Source organism: Schistosoma haematobium, chromosome 3 (assembly GCF_000699445.3).
Source record: "Schistosoma haematobium chromosome 3, whole genome shotgun sequence".
NCBI classification, from domain to species: Eukaryota; Metazoa; Platyhelminthes; class Trematoda; order Strigeidida; family Schistosomatidae; genus Schistosoma; species Schistosoma haematobium.
Genome location: NC_067198.1, coordinates 7,920,418 through 7,943,844, shown reverse-complemented (window position 1 = coordinate 7,943,844; position 23,427 = coordinate 7,920,418). Strand labels below are relative to the sequence as shown.

Sequence of the window (23,427 nt, the reverse complement as noted above, 5' to 3'; positions counted from 1 at the left end):
GAGCCCAAGGGACAACTGCTTGAGGCTGGTCGCGCACAGTCTTTTGTGGGAGGTTTTTAATGTGTTAGCTCCGTTCTTCAAAGGGCCTTACCGCCGGAGACGGAAATCTGTGGGATACGATGAGGTGTGCATTTTTTGGGTCGACCTTTTCCAACCCCACCCATCCTTGTGAGAAGACAGCATCGCTGCAGATGCTGGTTGTCCGAGGGAAACATCTTACTGCTGTCACACCCCTTTACAGCCAGTAGTACGACTTCGCCTTTAGACCTTGAGTTGCTGCTTTTAGTGTTACCGTTCTCCAATCGACCTTCCTGGCATGGTCGGACCTACAGAACATGTGTTCCAGCCAATATAGCTCGGTTGGGTCATCACGGTAGGCAAGCCTGACCACCGCGTCAAAGTAGCAGCTACGGTCGGGATCTAATTACCTATACCTTTTTTGATGATAATTGTAGTAGTTACCCAATTTTCAGCCCTGTACCATGGAGCTGTTTTAACTTTAGTGTTGGCCGACAGTTCTTTTCGAGTTTCAAATATTCTTCAATTGTAGGAAAAGAGACCTTGTTTTGCCAATTCGTGCCTTCTTATCTGCGTCGGATCCTCTTTGTTTATTTATGATGCCACCCAGGTATGTGAAAGTTTCCATCTCTTCCAGAGCTCCTCTATCTTTTGTGGTCTGGTTGGTACTCTCCGTTTTTTATGTTTCAGGATCTTGCTTTTTCCCTTATGAATATTGAGAGCAATTGCTTCAGAGGCTACTTTCTAACTGGCAGTCTACATCTGCGTTTGCTGCTGTGTATGGGACAGAAGAGTTAGGTCATCCACGAAGCCCAAATCATTTAGGTGTATGCAAGATCTGCAGTGTATTTCACGCTTCCTCGGGAATGTGCAGGTCCTCACGGTCAAGCCAACCACCAGAAATAAGAGGAAAGGTGAAAGCATGCAAACAGCTTTGTCTGAAACTGGTCTTCACTTGCAATGCACCTCTCAGCTATGCTCCATGCAAGACTTTGCAGTGAGGTCCATCGTAAGAATTTCATATGCTGACAATCTCAGGTACACCATAGTGTCGAAGAAGGTTCCATTAGGTATTATAGTACAAATAGAGGTATTTTTAGTTGGAGGGATTGTAGCCATTGTTGGGTTTCATAGTTTCACATTATGGATTGACTTCAGTTAGATAACCAACGAGAATTAAGAAGAACGGGACAGTCGTTTGTTTCTAGAGAGAAGCTCCTTAGTGATGATCATCCACAACGAACCAGTAGTTGACGCTCAAGACATTCATGTTAGGCGATGAGCGTTTAACCACTTACACTATTGAATTGGTATTTAACGGTTTACGTTTCTAACTTTTATCGATTCTTGATATCAAAAGATCACCATCCACTTTGATATCCAAAATAGTTACCGGCTTTTAGCCACTCTCGTGGTTGGCATACTATATACAGAATTGAAACCAGATAGGTTAATTCCCGTGGTAAAACTTTGAAATTGGTTACTGATTATACTGTGAGTGGTCTTTCAGCTTCAGTCCTTTTAATCGAAATTCACTTTGCTAACCAAGTTTGATCTAGTCGGTCTTTTATGAACATACATGGATGGTGATTTTGTTGGACTTAAGAAATTCCGTTTTTCATGTGACAAAATGCGTAGACATTAACCTTCTACTCCTCCGAATTTCACATTAGTACGTGCATATTTTTTTTCTTGCAATTCATTGCATATAATTTATGCTCGCCTAACTCCAGTATGACTGAATCATATTGATCTCAATAGAATACGTCCCCCATTTAACTCCATACATGTTCTGTCGACTTGCCACGATTAAGACAATCGTATATTAAAAGTCGAATACGAGAGATGTTTTCGATAAATACATTTCACACATCCATCTACTCCAGACAGACAACGAAAGATCAGTGGCAAGTGCACTCCACTCGACTTAATTAAGACATAGTGACTCAGTGTTATTCATAGTCATGAAAGAGATACGAGTAAGTGTATAGAAACGTAGACACTCTCAGGGTCACACGTATAAACAACAGAATGATTGTAAAAGGTAAAATAATCTATCTACCCAAAGGTCAAAATAAATCCTAGTATGGGACTACTCATCAGTGCGCATCCACGATCCCGCATGTGTGACTCGGTCCCAGGACTGTGGATCTCGATCGCAGACGCTTAACCTATAGATCGCGGAGCTGGTATCCAACAGTGTTAATGTTTAACTTCAGTCGATCCGTATGTGTTGCTCCGATGTCCAGTGGATTCGGTGGGGCTGGTCTATTCAAGAGTTCCTCAACGTGTTCTACCCATCTGCTCCTCTGTCCTTTGATCTCGGTGATTGGCCTACATTCTATGCTCTTGACTGATATCTCTGGTTTACCAGTTTCTTCGTTGTGTCATATAGATATTTCATATTTCCTTCTTTTGCGCCTTTTACCTATATCGTTGCTAGGTATTTCTTGTAAAAACTCCCTGACTAGTGTTTTGATAATGTACATAATTAACCAATCAAATTGCTGCTTGAATGCATCTCACGTCAACCTGGTCTAATGTATCTATAGACTAAATCTGTTGAATTTGAACTGCCAATTGAAGAACACTATTATATTAGTGCTACTACAAATCACTATTTTACTTATATCGATAAGACACGAAATACTGGTCTGTATGATTGTGCGTTTCACCTACTTTCTATAATTACATTAAATATTTTACTAATAGAATCCGTGTACATCGATAGAAGGTTATTCACCGGAGACAATTAATGAACAGTCGCGCAAGACCATGGATGAAAAGAAATTAGATATAACCAATGAAGTAGTACAGTAGTTGTAGTAGAAGTGGTAGTATATGAAACTCTTTCGCTGAATATCAATACTGACGTTCACCCTGAATCCTGTCATTTCCAACCCAAATGCGTTAACCATTAATTTTATATGTCAAAATATCCATCAACTTTTCAGGTTCTCAACGTAAAGACTCAGGTACGTCAAGCTGATTTGTTGCAAACAGGACGAAACTAGAACCCTGGATCTCAGTGTTAACTTATCCAAGCAGTATACTGATTACATTGATTTATTTCACTGATTATAGGATAATCGAATTTATTTTTAGAAGCTTCTTGAAAGACATATCCCTTCACTTTATGCTACAAGTTAAAATTCAAAAATCTATAGACTACTGATATCTAGAAACCTGTAAAATATCTACAGTTTTCCAACGTTTTATTGATCCCCATTTAAATTATTAACCATGCTGAATGTCAATATTCTGAAACTAAACCCATAGTTTTTGTTTAGTATATGCATGCTTGTTGATAGTGGTATGCACCGAACAGTGCACACAAACTTCGAATATATATTACAAGACGATTTAGTTTGAAAATAATTCAGTTAAAATCAGATCCGTAACATTAGGAGATTGTTGATCATATTTAAAAGAGTTCATTTCTATCCTAACATTGGGTAATTTCAATAAAAGTTGTACACTTTTGTTTAGCATCAGTTGACTTTTTTTATCAATTAATGTGAACTAATACAAAGGTTTCATGAAAACCTCTGATAAATTAATAGAAAATATTCTTTTCTATTAATATCGAATTGAATATAACGTTTATAAGCTTTAACGTTATATAACAAGCGAGATAAAACATAAAGAAGCCATGGAATTTAACATGCATGAGTGTAATCATAGATACGTTATCGAGCAAAGGATTGTCATGAATATCTAAACGTAAGAACTGAAATCACAGTGTATACACGCAGTCCATAGGATTCTACGAACTATACATCATAACACTGGTTTTTATTAAATGACTAAAAGGTTTAAATATGTCAGTATTGTAATCCAACCAATCACAGCCTGAATAGTTTAGATTGTAGTCTGGTGAATCGGCTTTGAATTCCATATGAAGAGCATCAGTTCCTTTAGAATTACAGATAAACTCTAGGTTTTCAGGTCTCAAATATCACTAAATCTATATCCAAAAGTTTTCAGCAGCTCAGTTATGGTTATTTATACGATAAATTTAATTAGATAATATTTACAGAAATTTTTACGGTGGTCAAACTATACGTGTATTTATAGAACTCTCTCATAAATCACTACACAATACATTTCATAATATAGTAAAGCTTGTTAATTAACTGAATACAGTGTGATGAAACAAATGCAAAGTGGAAAGTCGAATCAGGAAAAATGTTTAGACACACAGGTTCTGTGGTATATGCTACTGATGTCGATAGACATAAGTAGTATGTATCATCAAATGAAAGTGAAATGCCTGTTGGCAGAAGGTTAAAAAGATGGCAGAAAAGAGAACGAAGACAGCGATTGATTGTTGTGGAAACGAAGGAACAATCGAATCTGAAACAGTTTATTAACACTGCAAATGAAGTATTTCCTGTATGGTCCTTAGATTTTACTAAGATATTCTGTAACTTTGATTGTTCCTGCTTGTGTTCTCGCTCACTACAATATGACTGAATTATCTGTGTTCATTACAACGGAAAAAGTAATTCAGATCTAAGTAGGATGCGTGAACTAGATTTCATATTCGAAGTTCAACTTTCTCGCTTAACCAGTCTAGTATGAAATAAAATTGATTACTTAATAAATCAAAGATAACTCTTCTAACAATCCCATCATCATAGGCTACCAGTGAAAGTACGATTTATAATTATTATCTCTGTTTCAACATTTTATGTTATTTTATCATGCTGAGCTACTCTTACCCGATGAATATCTAAGCCATTAACTATCAAACTTTCCTTGTTTTTTTTAAAAAAATTTTTTTTCTAATACCTTTGTTTATTTAACCTCACTGTCACCATGTATATCACAAGTTTATTATCAGTATTATTATCACCCTGTAAAAATAAGTATATATATTTGCGATTGTACAGCTTTGAAAATGAATTCGCCGAAAAGAGAACTCTTCGCTGAACTAATCTTTCTTTCTTATTTAATTATTATCTAGACTTAAATTCATAAACCAATTAAGAATATTTCATAGTTCCTAATTCACCTTCGTTTCAGTGTAATTGTATGATCTTCAGTGTATTACAAACTATTGTAAATATATCGTTCGATGTTCACCAGTGCATTTCATCTGTTGAAATATAGAATTGAATTAGAAAAACTGACCAAATAAAACGTCAATATTACACGAATTTTCTTGAAGTTATTTGTGCCATGATTGACTTGTAGAATTAAGATGTAATTAAAATTGATTGATCACCGAGTATTAGCCAATGTCACGTATATCAAGTCCTTTTTAGTGCTAATTGAATTCTACCAGATAGGACAATCAATGTATCTGGGCTTGTTAACTAAATTATATGTTCACTTACAGAACGATTGCTAACCTTTAGAAAATGCTGCAACATGGTCGTAACTTTGTAACCGCCGACCCCACAGTAGTCTGACTTAGCTTCATTATTTGATATACCAAAAATATATGGAAGCTTCTAAATCTCATTGACAAGTAGATAAGGACTTTTTTGGAGTAGGGAAATTTGGCTAAAAATCAAGTATCGTATAAACCTATTTCTGTTGTGTAGTGTCATGTGGACACATATAATTTGTATTCCTTCACTGTGTCGTAGGTAAAATAAACTTTAAATTAAAGCATTGCTTCTTCTGGAATGTTGTCTGGTCCAGCTGTTTTGCTGCTCTTGATTTGCCTAATGGCCATGCTGATCTCTCCAATTGTTGGTGGGCCAACATCGATTGGGTGGTCCGTGGATGTTACTTCGATGTTGGGTGGGTTCAATGGGGCTGGTTGATTCAAGGGTCCTTTGAAGTGTTCGACCCACCTGTTTTGTTGTTCATCAGTGTTGGTGATTACTTCGCCTTCCTTGCTTTTCACTGGTCGTTCTGGTTCGCTGCGATTCCCAGCGAGTTTCTTTGTTGTGCCATACAATTGTCTCATGTTTCCTTCTCTTGCAGCCTTTTCCGCCGTCGTTGCTAAATCTTCCACATATTTACGTTTGTCTGTTCTGATACTCCTCTTCATCTGTTTGTTTACTTCTGTGTATTCAGCTTGTCCCTTGCCTTTCTCTGCTCTTGTTCGACTGGTATTGATTGCTGCCTTCTTGTTCCTCCTTTCTTGAATCTTATCCAGTGTATCAACAGTGATCCATTCCTTGTGATGGTGCTTCTTGTGGCCCAGAACCTCATGACATGTTGAAGTGATTGCCTCTTTGATCCCCTTCCAGTTGCTCTCCACAGTAGTTCCTTCTCCGTTGAGTAGATTATGAAAGGCCTGGAACTTGTTGCTGAGGTCTATCTTGAATTTGTTGAGTTTGTTAGTATCCTGAAGAAAGGTCGTATTGAACTTTTGTGATATTGTCCGCCCCATTGTCCAGTACTTCTTGAGTTTCAATTTCATCTTGGCGACCAGCAAGTGATGATCTGAGGCTATGTCAGCTCCTCTCTTGGTTCTCACGTCCTCTGTAGTCCTCCTGAAATTTTTGTTGATGCAGATATGGTCGATTTGGTTGTGCGTGATGTGATCCGGTGAAGTCCATGTGATTTTGTGAATGCGCTTATGTGGGAATATAGTTCCGCCTATGACCAGTTTATTGAAGGCAAATAGGTTTGCAAATCTCTCACCATTTTCGTTCCTTTCTCCAAGTCCGTGTCATCACATGATGTCTTCATATCCGATGTTGTCCATTCCAACCATGGCACTGAAATCTGCCATCAGAATGGTCAGGTCCTTTCTTGAGCACTTCTCGACGATTGACTGGAGCCTATTGTAGAATTGATCTTTAACGTCTTCATTGTAGTCGTTGCTAGGCACATGGGATTGGATGACGTTCATTGTAATGCCCTCTTTCTTTGTTTTGAATGAGGCTTTGATGATCCTTGGTTCATGAGATTCCCATCCTATAAGTGCATTTTGTGCTGGTTTGAACAGCATCAATGCAATTCCTTGTGTATGTGGGGCATTTTCTCCATCATGGCCGGAGTATAGCAGAAGCTCCCCTGAAGCAATTCGTTGTTGTCCAACTTGCGTCCAATGTGTTTCACTGATTCCGTCATAGTTGTCGGAAGCCGAAAGCGATTGACCATTAGGGAATTTAAGTTACTTACTTGGTAAAAGTAGGTAGTATATGGACGAATTTCCAAATAGTTTATAGTCAATTAGAACAAAACTTCCATAAATGGATAGTTTATCGAAAAGAAAACAATCATATTGCATTGTGTAAACAGATTTTGCATGATTAATGAGTCCATTCATCTCATCTACAGACTACTCTGTCTGCAAATCGAAAAATCAACAACATATAAACTCGTCGTTATGAATATAGATTATCCATACCCTGAAAACTTGAATCGACCCAAATGGATTTTTAAGAGCGCCCACATTGTTTCAAGTTAGTTTTAGGATGAGGGATTTAGAGTTGAAATTTTCATCACGAACTGTCACCAGCTACGATGTAAAAATATTCAACGGTCATATAGATAAATGATTCTCACTAAAAAACCCGAGAGTTGCTATCTGACTAGACTGTCATCAATACGTAGTGCCACAAGTTTAAGGTTTGTTCAAATATGAAAGGCTCAGGATTAAGATTTAGAGAGTGTTGATTTGTCCGTTGTATACGGTCTACAGAGAAATATTTGAGCATGTAATAAATTTAACACTATCAATTATGCTCTATGGTGTCATGAAAAGATATTTCATAAACATCCTAGACGTTTTGAGCAGTGAACAAACGTATTTCTACTTCAGTGTGTGCTACTAATGTCGATGGATGTAAGTAGTATGTATCATCAATCGAAAGTAAATTGCCTGATGGAAGAAAAGAGAACGAGAACAGAGAATGATTGGTGTGAAAATGAAGGAACAGTGAAATCTGAGACGATTGATTGATATTTGGCAAATAAATTTTCACAAGGGGATTCACTTTCGTCTCCTACATATAACTTACGACTTTATTCTGTGCGTTTAGAAGAAATTTTTAATACTTCTATCCTTTCCTTACCAAAATAAAGCTTAACAAACGATTTTACTAGTTTTTCAATTAATTTTCTTCATGTGCTCATATGTGTTTTTACCCCGTTTTTCGTATAAATCATTCACTATCTGATTAATTGGGAACTTCTCATTACTTAATTCGAATTACTTTTAATAAGGTTTATTCTAATGTTAATATTTCCCAAGTTTTGATCTACTTCTTAGGATAAAACAGTGAGTCAAGTATTTATTATTATTAGTACATCTGACATCGTAAAATAACTTCGTACTTTTTCTTAGTACGTATAGATATGTAATCTCCATTTCATGGTCACCAAAAACTCGTTAGTTGTCTTGATTAGTTCAATACTTTACAAATATTCATACAAATACTCTTGTATATTAAATTGAAGCCTGATGAAGGTCTAGTTGAAAGCATAATTTTTTGCTCAAATCTACGTTTTTTTGGTTGTTTATTTACTCTGAAGAAGTAACTTACATTGAGGCACGAAAAGTAAGAAATGCAATTTTCTACTCTTTGGGATATCATAAAAATGAATTTACTATTATATCTGTGTTGTTTTGCTTTACACGATGGGAATTTCTTATGTGCAATTTGTTGCAAACTTGAGCAGTAACTTAATTCAGTTTATTTCATTAAATTCCTATCAAATTTTTACGATATTTTTGCTATTTAAATTTTAAAATAATATTATTGCAATCAATAGTAATCACCGAATAATTAATGTGATAAACGCAATTATTATTTTTGACTGTGCAATCTTCCCTGAACTCAATGTTTTAATTGCTAAACATTTATGGATGAGTCATCTACTTTATCCAATGTAATATCTTTTGTGGATAGCACAATTTATTTTGTAGATGTTATTACATTTGCTCTTTTTAGCTGTTGTGTCGTTCAATTCGTATAAAAAGGAATAATGTGTTTTTATTCGCTTCTGGGCAGTTCTCGTTCTGAAAAGCTTGCAAATCTTTGTGGTGATTTCTAAGATGCTTTTCATTTATTGGTAAGACAACTCGGTTTTTGTTTACTGTACTAGTGTGTCCACTTCCTAAACATTTTTGCTGAAGCTATGTTGATACCCATCTTTACCAAGGACTCAAGGAAGATGAATGGCTTGAGTTTTTCATATGGTGAATTTTGGCTCTTCTGTATAACGTCGGTACATAAGTCGTTTTGTGCTTTGTTTGTTTGCTGCTATTGCAATTTAATATTCGATCTGTATGGATTTACTCCCTACATCCTTGTGTTACTAAAGTTACCATATGTTTTTTCTGCTGATTATTATATTTAAGAATGGGGTTACCACTATTATTTGTATGCATATATCAGGCTATTTGAATACAGAGTGATGTACCGGAGAAATCTAGACATATCACATGCTTTACATTACATACTATCTTAAAGTTAAACACTAGGTGATAGATTGGAAACAAGAAACGTTTTTGCAAGAGGGCAATCATTCATCTATTCAAGGTCTTCTTTCTTGGTTCAAGGGAAGCATGTGTGCATATCTATAACTTCATATCTATCTACTTCATTTGGTATCCCAATTACAGTTTCCCAGTTATCCCTAGCTTGCTAATTCTCATAACAGGTTGAACAAGCTCGTTGATAGAGTATGTATTTGTATCTAAACTGAACAACCACGGAATCTAGCAAAAATCTAGAAAGAAGATAGGTGATCAAGCGGTAGTTATTTAGTGCTCTATAACCGAATGGAACGAAATCACAAAATGCTTAGAAAGAGATTTCAAACAGAGATGGATGTTGCTTAACAGTGGAATCCAGGATTCGCATTTCGTACTACTTGGGACTCATTATATAGATGTACCTGCATCCCAGAGTCGATGTCCACTCTGAGATGCAGATGCTGTGTAGATTGCCTTAATAATAGTTGTAAGTCACAAGCACCATTCACGACCCCACCACCGGGCGTTAAACTCAGGGGATTCGGTCTCTCACACGAACGCTTAACCTCCAGACCACTAAACCTACATCCAACGATACACACGTCTAATCTCACTTAGTCCGCGATGGTGCATAACGATCTTCTATTGTATACCGTGGGTACTTTCCGCACATCAGGAATTCCGAAAAAAATTCCTCTTAAAGCTAGTGGGCACGTGATAATCGTCAGTATTAGGTTATGGAGACTGCTAAATTTCCTTGAAATCAGTGAGTATCTAAAAGGACGGTATAAATGTCAGGTTCGCTCAAAGCCACCCTCAGTTGCTTTTAAACGACCTTAAACGACCTGACATGAAGTGGCCACCCCATTGCTGTGGGTTTGTTGGGTGTCTTCGGGTTGCATGAATATTAGGTAGTCTTTTGCTGCAGCAAAAATCATTGCGAAGAACATTAATTTAGCTCTTTCTGTCTTGTAGTGCACACATTGGATCGATTGTTGCTTCGTAGCTTGATCTGCGATAGCAATTTCTTTACTGAACCTTACCGTCTTTGTTTAAAAATTGATAAGGTCCAGAAAACAACGTAGCAAAAATAAGAATAACTTAACAGTTCTAGATACGCGAACTTTATGTGAATCGCTGTTTTACTCAAGGATTATGACCAAATATCAAATAACCGGTAAGTCTTAAATGTTGGTAGTACTTTCTTCAGTTAGTAAATAATTGTTGCGACGAATAACCAATTTTTAATAATTGCTCAGCTCTGTTTGTTGTGCCTTACGTTCAAGAGATATTTTAGTTGACGTAAGCGGGACATTTCAACGTATAAAATTCAACAGACGTTTCAGAAGCTGGACTAAATTTGTTAGTATGCTAAAGGCATTCCAAAAGTAAAATAGAATAATTTTTCCCTTTTCAGACTTCCCATACTCATTACATTCACGCCGAAAGTGAACTATTTTCAGATCAATTCTACTTTGTAGATATTCGGTATTTCAGTTGGTAATAACCGATAATTTTGGTCGGGAACGTCCTTTTCTATGTGGCTGGAAGTAAAAAGAATTGCGAGCAGATGTAACCTCAATCGTGGATAAAATGGGACATGCCGGTGTCCTTGCCGTCATATGCTTCTGGCATACATAAGAAGACGAACTCTTACAGGCAATCTCGATCAATTGAGAAATATAAAATGCAAAGTTCCTCATATTCTTAGGTATTGTAGTCGATTGAAGATAGATGACACTCAACGTAGCCAATTTTTATCTACGAATTACCAATAAGTAGGTAAGACTGTAGTTTCTCTAACGTTTGTCTTTGTGTAGTATTCTTAACGATATAAAATATGGATCAAAATACAACAAAGTGTGGAGACATGGCAGAAACTGTTTACTATAGGAAGTTCTTTGTAGTATTTTTAACTTAACTTTATATTCAACTTGTAAACTGATTTTTCTGCATCAAATGTTGTTCACAATCAATGCTGTAGAATGTTCTTTTACTGAATGTATATATTTACAATATTCAGTCTATTAAATTTATTTACAGCCTTGCTACACTATACTAATATGTCTTCAATATAACTTCCGACTAAACCCTCTCATGTAAGTAATTTAAACCCATTATGGAATTATGATTTTAAATACCACATGTTGTAAGCAGCTGACAAGAACCAACGAAATAAAATGAATTCATGCTATTCTGCTAGAATGTTTGTTCTCGCTCCTTTCAAAAGTTTGCTCTTCTTGTACCAGTAGTAATGATGCATCAATAAACTTTTGCCCAATTTTTATTTTCGTCTTTTTCGTAGTTTCATGGGGAGATATACCGATAATCTTAACGAGTAACTGTTTGTGAAAATTAAAAACAAGAGTTGGCTTTATAAGTACCCGTTTCTTTACGAAAACTTGTAGTACTGCATCGGTCTAGAATTTTCACTAGAATGTTGCGTTGTATATATACGTTTCTTCACTATGACAGTGTATTCGGATGAATAATTGTAGTGGCATTGACTCTTAAACACACGGTCTTTGAAGCCAAGCATATAACGACTGAAAAGATGTATATTCGACATGTAACACTTGGAGAAGGTTGGCGATGGTGAACGTGGAGATATTCATTCAACTGGATGACATGGCTCAGACTTGCAGACGTGGCCACTATGTGTAACTTCTTAATATTCACATCAAATACATTATTCTATACTCAGGACAAATGTGTTTTTCAGAAACACCAAGTATTATTGTTATTTATCACAATTAAGTATACACAAGGATGCGACTTCCACATAAGATATTACAGAATAGGCAATTAAATGACAAATTAGCCGTTTTCGGATGAGATCTATTATCAAAGTACTATCAGTATCGAAATAGATTATACTTATACATAATAAAACGATTTATAGTGCGAAAGACGGAGTAAACTTCTCTTATATGTATTTCAAAAAAGAAAGTTCATACAATCATCATCATCATCATCATCATCATCATCATCATCATCATCATCATCATCATCATCATCATCATCATCATCATCATCATCATCATCATCATCATCATCATCATCATCATCATCATCATCATCATCATCATCATCATCATCATCATCATCATCATCATCATCATCATCATCATCATCATCATCATCATCATCATCATCATCATCATCATCATCATCATCATCATCATCATCATCATCATCATCATCATCATCATCATCATCATCATCATCATCATCATCATCATCATCATCATCATCATCATCATCATCATCATCATCATCATCATCATCATCATCATCATCATCATCATCATCATCATCATCATCATCATCATCATCATCATCATCATCATCATCATCATCATCATCATCATCATCATCATCATCATCATCATCATCATCATCATCATCATCATCATCATCATCATCATCATCATCATCATCATCATCATCATCATCATCATCATCATCATCATCATCATCATCATCATCATCATCATCATCATCATCATCATCATCATCATCATCATCATCATCATCATAATAATAATAATAATAATAATAATAATAATAATAATAATAATAATAAGTGTTTTCATTTAAATGTTCAAGTTGTCAGAGCTCATTTTTGGCATAATACTTTTTAGCGGTCGAATTTTGATTTTTTGAATGATGATTGTTACTTGCCTGATATTGCATTGTTATAAATAACTTGGTTAGGCTGACTAAACATTCACTCATGTTTTGAGCAATATATACGTCAAACTAATAATAAACTGGAATAAAAGCTATGTAACATGTACAAACATTATGAAAATTGATGTGTGACTGAGAAAATACTGTTAATATCTGAACAATAACGACATCCGTCATCCTCGGTAATATTTAACCTGTGCGCGAGAACCTGTAGCCGAGCTTCTTCACCATCGCTATCTGAATTCAGTGTTATTTTATCTTTACAACTAATTACATTTACGAATCTAATTAAATCACATAGTTTTACTGATTTTTGACAATATAATATCATAGAAAATCGAATCAGAATGTAATCACGTGAAAGAAAACGTGATAAACTACAGTAAAATATCTTTCAAAAAATCTTTTTTTTTCAAATTAACAGTTATGTATTTATTACTGGCTAACTTATTATAGCTGTGAGAATAATTTCTGTAATGAAAATAAAAATGATAATGGAATGTATCAAAGTTCATATGTATATATGTGCATATGTATGGATGAATGGATGTGTATGAGGAGGAAATTTAAAAATTAATTATCCTACATTGTCGAACACAAAAATAAATGTCATTCAAATCGATGTCTTTCTTTATTCAATTTAAGTTCATGATGCTCATCCGTTTTTTCACACTGAATACACATATCAATGCTGAGGTGAAAAATTGAATTTATAATTTGCCGATAAGCTTAAGGAATAATTAAGGTTAAAGTAAAACAAGCATTTCAAGATTACTATTACATGTTCGAAAATAGGTTTAATTATCTAAAGCTATTGACTGTAGATAATACAGAAAAATATTAATTGTTGAAAATGATAATTATATGTAGAAAAATGATATACATCGTTTGGATTTTGGCTGAATTGATATAGAACTTTATATTAGAAGACTAACTAAACATTAACAAGTAATTAGTAATGTGAATTTAGCACAAGGAAATTGATAGTTTGTACTGTGGAACCGATTCAACACTTTAAATACGTACTGGTTTCGAAAGTATTCAAACATGTCTTTTTGTTCACTACCGAAGCTACATTCATTAAACCAGTACTAAAATAGTTTTGTTACTACCTCAACCCATTCTTAATCTTAAGAATAATGACATTTTATAAGAACTTTCGTTTAAATTTAAAACGAGTAGTTTTACAAATATTTTGAGCCAAGTTGATGAAGGGCATTGAAAATGAATATATACGTAGACAAAAATCTCGGGGATTGAAAATTATAAAAGTCCAACGTTTCGCTTCCCAGTCTGATCTCAACCTCTTCACGGAAAGGATCAAATATTAAATTACCGAGTATAAATAGGTTCATGAAATAATTGTGTACTAACCAGGTGTCCAATAATTTTTAAGAAGTTAGAATTCAGAATGTTCTTGAAATTCGAGTGTGAATGTGAGCCACAGGAATGGAATGTATTAAAAATAGAAATTTGTGTATGCTATAAACATATAAATTTAGTATGCAAGTCGTCGAACACAGTATATGGTTGCAAGTGGAATTAATTCATTCGATAGCTATCAACCATCTTTGTTTAGAATGCTTGTGAATTAAGGCAATATCGAGGCTGTCCGCACAGGATGCATATATGCCAATAAGAGACTGATCAATTACAGTCCTAAACATCAATGGGAAGATTCAAACAAACAATACCAAATGAATTCGTTTGATAGTTAGTCAAAATTGTCATGAAATGCATCGAATACAAATAAACGGAAAATGGCATAATTATATCATGCTAAACAGACCGACTATTCATGGTAAATTCAAACATAATAACTATTTATAATAAATAAAAACCCATCGTTTCTGTCCACAAGGCGAGTTGGAGAAGCAGTAGTAAAATAAATAAATTTCATCTTCGTAGTTGACCTCGCGGAATGATCTTACCTAAACAATCGTTAAAACCTAAGAAGCATTGGACAACTGTTTCTTCCTAGAATGAAACTCCTAAACAGTGCTTATTCACGACCCCACCATCAGTTTCGTTTTAGACCACTATTTAATCATTATTAACCAGCTATCATAGTGAATTTAATTATACTGCATCCCTTCTGTCTAAGTTGTTTTGTTCTTCCCAGATCTGTTAGGCTATATCCTTCGTTCTTTCTTTGTAAGCACTAAAAATGTTATACTATCGAGGTCAGTTATATGTATTTAGCGCTATCTGTGATCTATCTTCAAGTCTTTTTATTTCTGATGATTTAGAAAAATGTTCCAAACATAGTTTGTGCTTCTTCAGACTAATACTCGACTGTCATGTTATCACTTACATATATAGTATTGCAGTCACTACATTCTATATCATAGACTCTTTTCCATACAGTAGCTGCTACTTTGATGCGGTGGTCAGGCTTGCCTACCGTGATGACCCAACCGAGCTATATTGGCTGGAACACATGTTCTGTAGGTCCGACCATGCCAGGAAGGTCGATTGGAGAACGGTAACACTAAAAGCAGCAACTCAAGGTCTAAAGGCGAAGTCGTACTACTGGCTGTAAAGGGGTGTGACAGCAGTAAGATGTTTCCCTCGGACAACCAGCATCTGCAGCGATGCTGTCTTCTCACAAGGATGGGTGGGGTTGGAAAAGGTCGACCCAAAAAATGCACACCTCATCGTATCCCACAGATTTCCGTCTCCGGCGGTAAGGCCCTTTGAAGAACGGAGCTAACACATTAAAAACCTCCCACAAAAGACTGTGCGCGACCAGCCTCAAGCAGTTGTCCCTTGGGCTCTGCGGTCACACTCCCAGGTCACTAAGGCCAACATTGATCCAACTTCCTTTTCAGGTTCCTCAAGAAATACCCTTCCACAGTGTGGGCAGCCAGGAAGTGATATCAGCTCTCATACCCGTAACAGCACGCGAGACCAAGTTAGTCACATTCAAATCCCTCCTACACCTCCTAATACCTCTCTTATCTCCCCGACTAACCCTTCTCACGTCCCTTTATCACCTCGCACCGCTAGGGCAAACGATTCGAGTACGCGGAACGTTATTCCTGGTCTCCTGAAACCACGCTCTAAACTTCATGTTGGAGCTTATAACGTCCGAACACTGTGCCAAATAGGACAACAGGCTTCCTTAGCTAGGACTTTAGAATCTCGCGCCATCGATGTGTCCTGCGTCTCCGAAACGCGCATACAGGATCCGAGTAGTGTCACTCATTTGACCTCACCATGTCAAAGTAACGAGCCAACGCGATCCACGCTTCGTGTATCTGGAAGCCCTGATGCTGCTTCCCGTGGCCTCGCTGGCGTAGGTATAGCATTGAGTCCTAGGGCAGAACTAGCTCTCTTAGAGTGGATCCCAGTAGACAGTAGTTTGTGCGCTGTCCGACTAAACGGAACAGTAAGGACTCGGAAAGATAGGGACACTCGTCGTTGCCTCTGCCTATTCTCTCACTGACTGCAGTTCAGACGATGTAAAAGATGAGTTTTACAGAAAGCTTTCCGACCTTCTCCGAAAATCTAGGTGCTCTGATGTAGTAATAGTGGATGGTGACTTTAATGCTCAAGTAGGTAAACTAAGCGAAAGGGAAAGACACATGGGTGGATCTTATGGTGTCGCGGCTCAATGAACAGATAATGACGACTATCTGTTGCAGCTATGCTCAGATAACCGCCTGTTTCTATCAAATCCTAACGTTAAGCACAAAGAAAGACACCTATTGACATGGCCACCCCCGAATTCGTCCCAAAGTTGGAGACAAATAGATCACATCGCTATCGGCCACCGGTGGAGGGTCTCGTTCTGGAGCACATGCTCAGATTCAAATCACTGTCTAATGCGGTCGCTTATTTGTCTGCGTCCCACTGGACGTAGGAAAGACGCTGCAATGAAACCTCTTAGGGCCCTTGTTGTGTCTTTATGGCCCGCTAGTTATCACGAAATCTATTCACCAATCAAAATACGACTTATTCGCTCTTATACTGTACTAAACCAATGACGTCCGACCGGTCTGATCAGCCTGGCGTCCTATTGGTTCTTTGCTCGCCTAGCACATTCAGCTGAGTTCGGAATGCCAACAACAGCCTCCACTATGCGAATCATATATTTCAAACATACTGGGTTTATATATCAATCAAACAGACCGCAATGCATCATAAAATAATAAATAGCATTCATACACAAAGCCGAAATGTGTCTGTGAATGTTGGAGACCGTAATTAATAAACTGAGTATAATTTAAGAACAGTAAATCATATAATAATAAATTGTGTGTCAAAATGAAGCTTATAATAAGGGGAATATAGATATACACAATCTAACTATTGGATAGTTATACCACAATTAATATGTCTCAGAAGTTACTCATAATGTAATCTTTGCTAGGATATAACAGCCCTACTTAATGATAGCCAACCCAGCAATGTATTTCAGAAACAACTAGAAAAACAGTTAGGCAACCATGTGAGTGATGTCCTTCCTCAGGCGGTCTGAGATGATGTCCGAAAAGATGTGAAAACAGCAGTGATATCTGCTAGTACGGTAAACCATAAAGTTGGGGAGAAACACTGGATCTCAGCAGCATCTACCACTGTGATAGATGCTCAAAACCCATTCCATCTGGCTCTGAGCATAACGAAGAGCAGAGTCAGCTTAAGCGCAAGCTGACAAGAAGCCTACGCAATGATCGTAAACAGTGATGGGTAGCGAAAGCAAGACAGATGGAAAAAGTAGCGGCAATAGGTAACATCAGACAACTGTTCAGACTTGTTAAGGAAACCGGTATTAGGAGCCCGACTGTTAGCGAAACTATCTAGAAAAAGATGGACATATTATACATTCTCAATCCAGGAGATTGGATCGATGGGCAGAACACTTTAGGGATCAGTTCAACTGGCCTTCAGCCACACTTCGGTTTCCCACGATCTCCAGTCAACCTGAATGGCAAGTTGATGTAAGTCCTCCAACCCTTTACTAAGTTGAGAAATTTATAGGAAATCTGAAGCGTGGGATAGCAGCGGGCCCTGACAGGTTTACTTTTGAGAGTTTTAAGGATGGTGGTTCAGTATTAGCAGCGAGATTGACTGAGGTCTTAGGTAGAATTTGGGAACTGGACGTAATCCCATCTGACTGGTCTCAATCATTGATTGTGCCAGTCAATAAGAAAGGACAAAAGTCCTCTTGCGACAATCACACAGGAATTAGTTTGACTAATATAGTGTCTAAAATATTAGCTTCAATAATTCTTCGCCGCCTAACTAAAGCTCGTGAAGAACAGACTAGAGAAAACCAGGCTGGTTTCCGATCTGGACGTGGTTGTATAGACCAGATATTCACACTACGTCAGGTCCTGGAACATAGACACACATCCAGACGCCCCACAATCATAGTATTTCTCGACCTTAAGGCAGCATTCGACCCTGTTGATCGTGAGGTTCTATGGCAGTGTTTGTCACTGAAAGGAGTACCAATGAAGTACACTAACCTTATACAGGTTCTCTTCTCGAACATATCTGATCGAGTGAGGGCTTATGGCGAACTGTCATCAGAACTGATTACCTCAAGTGGTGTTCGTCAGGGCTATCCACTCTTTCCGTTCTTGTTTAACTTTGTCCTTGACGTGCTTTTAGAGATAAAAATTTTCACATCTGACTTTCCAGGGGTTAAACTTGTACCGAGAGATTCACTTGTTGACTTAGAATATGCTGATGACATCGTTTTATTTGGTGAAGACGCTGACAAAATGCAGAGTCTTTTGACCACTCTAAGCAACAATGCAGGCATGTTCAGGATGCGATTCTCGCCCTCGAAATGCAAAACGTTGCTTCAGGATTGGGTTGTATCGACACCCGAATTAATTATAGGGAGTGAAGTAGTTGAACGTAACGATCGCTCTACTTATTTTGGGAGTCTCATCAGCTTTTGTGGTCTGATGTGTGACGAAATCTCAGCACGGATACAGAAGGCTCGACTAGCTTTTGTCAACTTGCGTCATTTATGGCGTAGACGAGATATTCGTCTACCAACCAAAGAACGTGTTTACTGCGCAGCAGTTCGTTCTGTTCTACTTTATGGCAGTGAAACACGGCTTGTAAGAGTAGGTTACTAGTATTTCATCATGGGTGTCCTCGAAACATTGCTCGTATACTCTGGGACCACCGAGTAACTCAGTTGTTAGGGAACAGGTACTAGGTAAGGATGGCGAATCAATTGATGAAGTATTAAAACTTCATTAGTTGAGATGGCTAGGATATGTGTTAAGTATGCCCAACCACCGACTGCCCCGACGTGAGATGTTTTATGGTGTAGGAGTAGATTGGAAGAAAGCTAGGGGCGGCCAGACCAAAACTTGGCACAAGTCCATGAAGTCCCTGACAAGTGGACTGAGCCATGTTGGTAGGTGTAGACTACCCTGGTTGGGATCCGCGAGACGATAGCAACCGATGATTAGAGACTTTGAATGACATGGCTCAAAATCGTTTGCAATGGCGCGGGTTAATCCATTCTTTGTGTTCTCCCAAATTCTAATCTTCTGACTGATAGTCTCGATTCTTTTCTTGATCTTCGGGTATTATGCATTAGACACTTACCGAGTTACACCTAAAAGCATTACTTATTCGTATAAATTTTCTTATATAATGTGATGATTTAGAATCATTCTGATTTCTTTTGAGGTTATCTTGCAGTATATGTTAATCACTGAGTTGATGCATTTTTATGTTTGTATTTTTGACGAAATTCCTTTTCAACTATCGTTTGTTTTATTGAGTTCTTAGCATAATTAAGCACTGTGAATGTATATATATATATATATATATATATATATATATATATATATAGACGACGACATATTCTTGACCAATAGTTCAATAAGTGTATTTTGCTATTGAGATAGTAATTTGAGATCATCTTCATTATTGATATAACGGGTTATATTGGTGTATATCCGTTTTAAAAAATACCCGCCACTTAAATGGCGTCCGATTTTCTCCTGAACACCAATAGGACGGTAGTTTATTTGGGACGAACAATCATCGATCTTATTATTTATACGACTGACTTACTGTATATCAGAAACCCTACCCGTGTGATGTGTGTTACTGATGTCGATAGATACAAGTGGTACGTATCATCAATCGAAAGTAAAATGCCTAATGGAAGAAGGTTAAGAAGATGGAAGAAAAGAGAACGAGAATAGAGAATGATTAGTGTGAAAATGAAGGGACAGTGAAATCTGAGACGATTGATTGATATTTCGCAAATGAAGTAATTTTGTAATTTTGTGTCTAAATACAACCAATCTCGTTCACCACACCATCAACTAATCTACCAACTTTTACCAGTATTCCACAGAAGTATATTATTTAGCTTATTTGACCATTTTCTCGTTCACCTATTATCAGTGATGTACACAATAGTATAATTTTCTCTGAGGATTTCATTTCAGTCATCTAAGGCTATTTACATATAAAAGATCAAATAATAAAAGAGCAAAGAAAGTAAAAGTTTAGAGCTTGAGATGAAGTACTCAGTAAAAACTATGTTCCTGCATACATTAACGCGAAAGTTCCATAAAACAATTGATGAGCTACCAATTCACGGACACATTAATTCAACTCAAATCAACAACATGTAATTCACCTGACTGGCAACTATATAAATCAATAATTAGGTAAGTATAAAAAGTAGGAAAAATGTATTTGATACGTCGAATATCTGTCTAACTATCTACCAGTCTGTCTAGAAGCAACAGCCGGTCACTGTCTATTCGACACCAACTGTCTTTTATATAAATTTCTTTCAATAATTATTAATTGTTGAACAAAAAACAACTCAACTTATTTCGATATTTTTGTCTGTCAGTTCCACGACGAGTTACTGGACTCTGATTATCAAAACGTTGTTGATAAAGTGAGTGTTTTCACCTGCAATGTAGACATCACCCAGGACTTGTCGGCTTAAAGAATGCACTAATTTTTCTAAAATCGACTTTTTTAAACTTAGCTTTACCGTAATGCCAAAAACCTATCGTAACCCTCAAATGCAATCTGTCGACACAAGTGAGTTTCATAAAATTTACGCATGTTACTGTCTTCTTGTCTGACCTTTGAGTGTTCTTCCTAATAAGTGCATTTTAACAGTTGAAACTCTTGTTTCCGTCTGATATCTGAAATAGATTCGATGACAAGTTCCACCATATACTACTTACAAGCAATCTTGTGAGTAGCATCTAACCCATGTCGAATAGTCGAGTCTATAGGCGTGCTGACCTCTGTGGTTCAGCCATCACCGTCCCCAATCTGTCAATTCATTGGAAATACTTTTGGAGCTAGCGTTTCACTTTGTTGCTTTTAAGGATAGCATACACTGGTCCGCCTCTCTTGATTAACACGTATGGTCCATCTGCCTTGAGCAGTAGTTCCCGCGATCCGAGTCCGCCTAGTGTTATTCGCTATCGTTCTCTAAATTTTATCTTTTTTTGTGTAGGAGTAGATTGGAAGAAAGCTAGGGGCGGCCAGACCAAAACTTGGCACAAGTCCATGAAGTCCCTGACAAGTGGACTGAGCCATGTTGGTAGGTGTAGACTACCCTGGTTGGGATCCGCGAGACGATAGTAACCGATGATTAGAGACTTTGAATGACATGGCTCAAAATCGTTTGCAATGGCGCGGGTTAATCCATTCTTTGTGTTCTCCCAAATTCCTCACATCTCTTTTTTCTCTTTCTAAATTTATTTCACTGGACGATATTCCTTGAATAACATCAAAAAACCCTAATCTTTACGATTACTGTTTACACTTTTACTACATATACCACTATGGGATTTGAATCGACAATTGTATCTCTGTGCTAATGTGGTATGGCAACTCGAACTAATGTACGCACGTACGTTCTACGTTGTTGCTGACTGACTGACTGACTGATCTAACTACCAACGTGTTAATCTGACCAGCATAGTGGTAAAAACACGTAATGATGAGTTGCATAGTCACAGAGTCTTGAAGTCTGTTGAATCTACAGTAACATGAGTTTCGTAAGAGGTCCTGTCCGAATATAACCGAATCGCAGGACGAGAACAAGCCAGTGACCCAAGAAATTGGATTTTCTATCAATGTTCGTAAATTGCAGCAGGGCATTCGATAGGTTGTCAGTCAGTTAGTCAGCTATAATGTAGGACTAGGCACATATATGCATCGGTCCAAGTTGCCACACGTCATTAGCACAAGATGAACACCAAATTCATAGGAGTAGTTAAATCAATGGTGGTAATATATAAAAGAAAGATTGCATGTAAGGATATAGTACAGGAAGAAAGATATAGTACGTACGGGAAAACAAAGTGTATACACCTACGCCATTGTGATAGATTCCGAGCCATGTCACCCAGGGCCTCCAACCATTGCTTACGATAGTCACACGGACCACAATCAAATAGTCTGCATTTACCAACATGACTCAGACCAGATGTTAGTGTCTTCAAGCACTGATGCCACGTTTTGGTTTGGCCACCCCTAACTTTCTCCCAATGATCCCCAACACCGGTTAGCATTGCACATCGATAGGTTGTCACTCATGATTTGTACAGGAGCTTTTCAGATTCGGAATAACAAGGGGTTGGATGAGATATCTCTTCTGAGACCTAATACGGAGTGAAATAAATACGAAACCCTAACCGGATGAAGCCCTGTAAAGTGTGACGTGCTACGAATTATTGTCTGAAGTTTCCTGCTCTTCCTACTCTACACTGATGAATGTTTAGGCTATAGCTAACTTGAAACGAGGAAGAGCAGCTGGTCCAGATGGATTGGCTCCAGAGGTCTTTAGGGATGGTGGTTCAGTTTTGTCGACTAAATTGACTAATATTCTAGCTAAAATCTGCGATCTATATAACATTCCATCTGACTGATTCCAACCACTTATTGTCCCAATACATAAGAAAGGGTCAAAATCATCCTGTGATAACCATAGAGGGATTAGTTTGACTAACATAGCATCTAAAATACTAGCATCAATAATTATCGAACGCCTAACAAAGATTCGTGAACCGCAAACACGAGAGAATCAAGCTGGCTTCAGACCTTGTCGTGGCTGCATCAACCACATATTAACCATTCGTCAGATTTTAGAACGCAGTCTTGCTTATCGGCGTCCGAAAATGGTGGTCTTTCTTGATTTAGACTGAGATGGTTGGGCCACGTGTTACGTATGTCTGAACGCCCTCAAATGCCCTGGTACGGCCGAGAGTGGGGAGAGTCCGCTATCCCTCTTGAAATGCTCTCACACGGCTACGCGTATACAGCCTCTGCCAGGGAAGTCCTACTCACTGCCTTCTCGT

At 37.4% G+C, this 23,427-nt stretch overlaps 1 protein-coding gene across 1 annotated transcript; it reads right to left on the bottom strand.

Moving 5' to 3' along the window:
- Positions 1-5,632: 5,632 nt before the first annotated feature.
- CFDP2_17 (Craniofacial development protein 2) lies at positions 5,633-7,056 on the bottom strand (the record flags this gene model as incomplete). Its single annotated transcript, XM_035734061.1, has 3 exons — positions 5,633-6,639; positions 6,703-6,994; positions 7,045-7,056. 3 exons carry the CDS (start codon positions 7,054-7,056, stop codon positions 5,633-5,635), a joined length of 1,311 nt encoding a protein of 436 aa, XP_035590102.1.
- Positions 7,057-23,427: the final 16,371 nt, after the last annotated feature.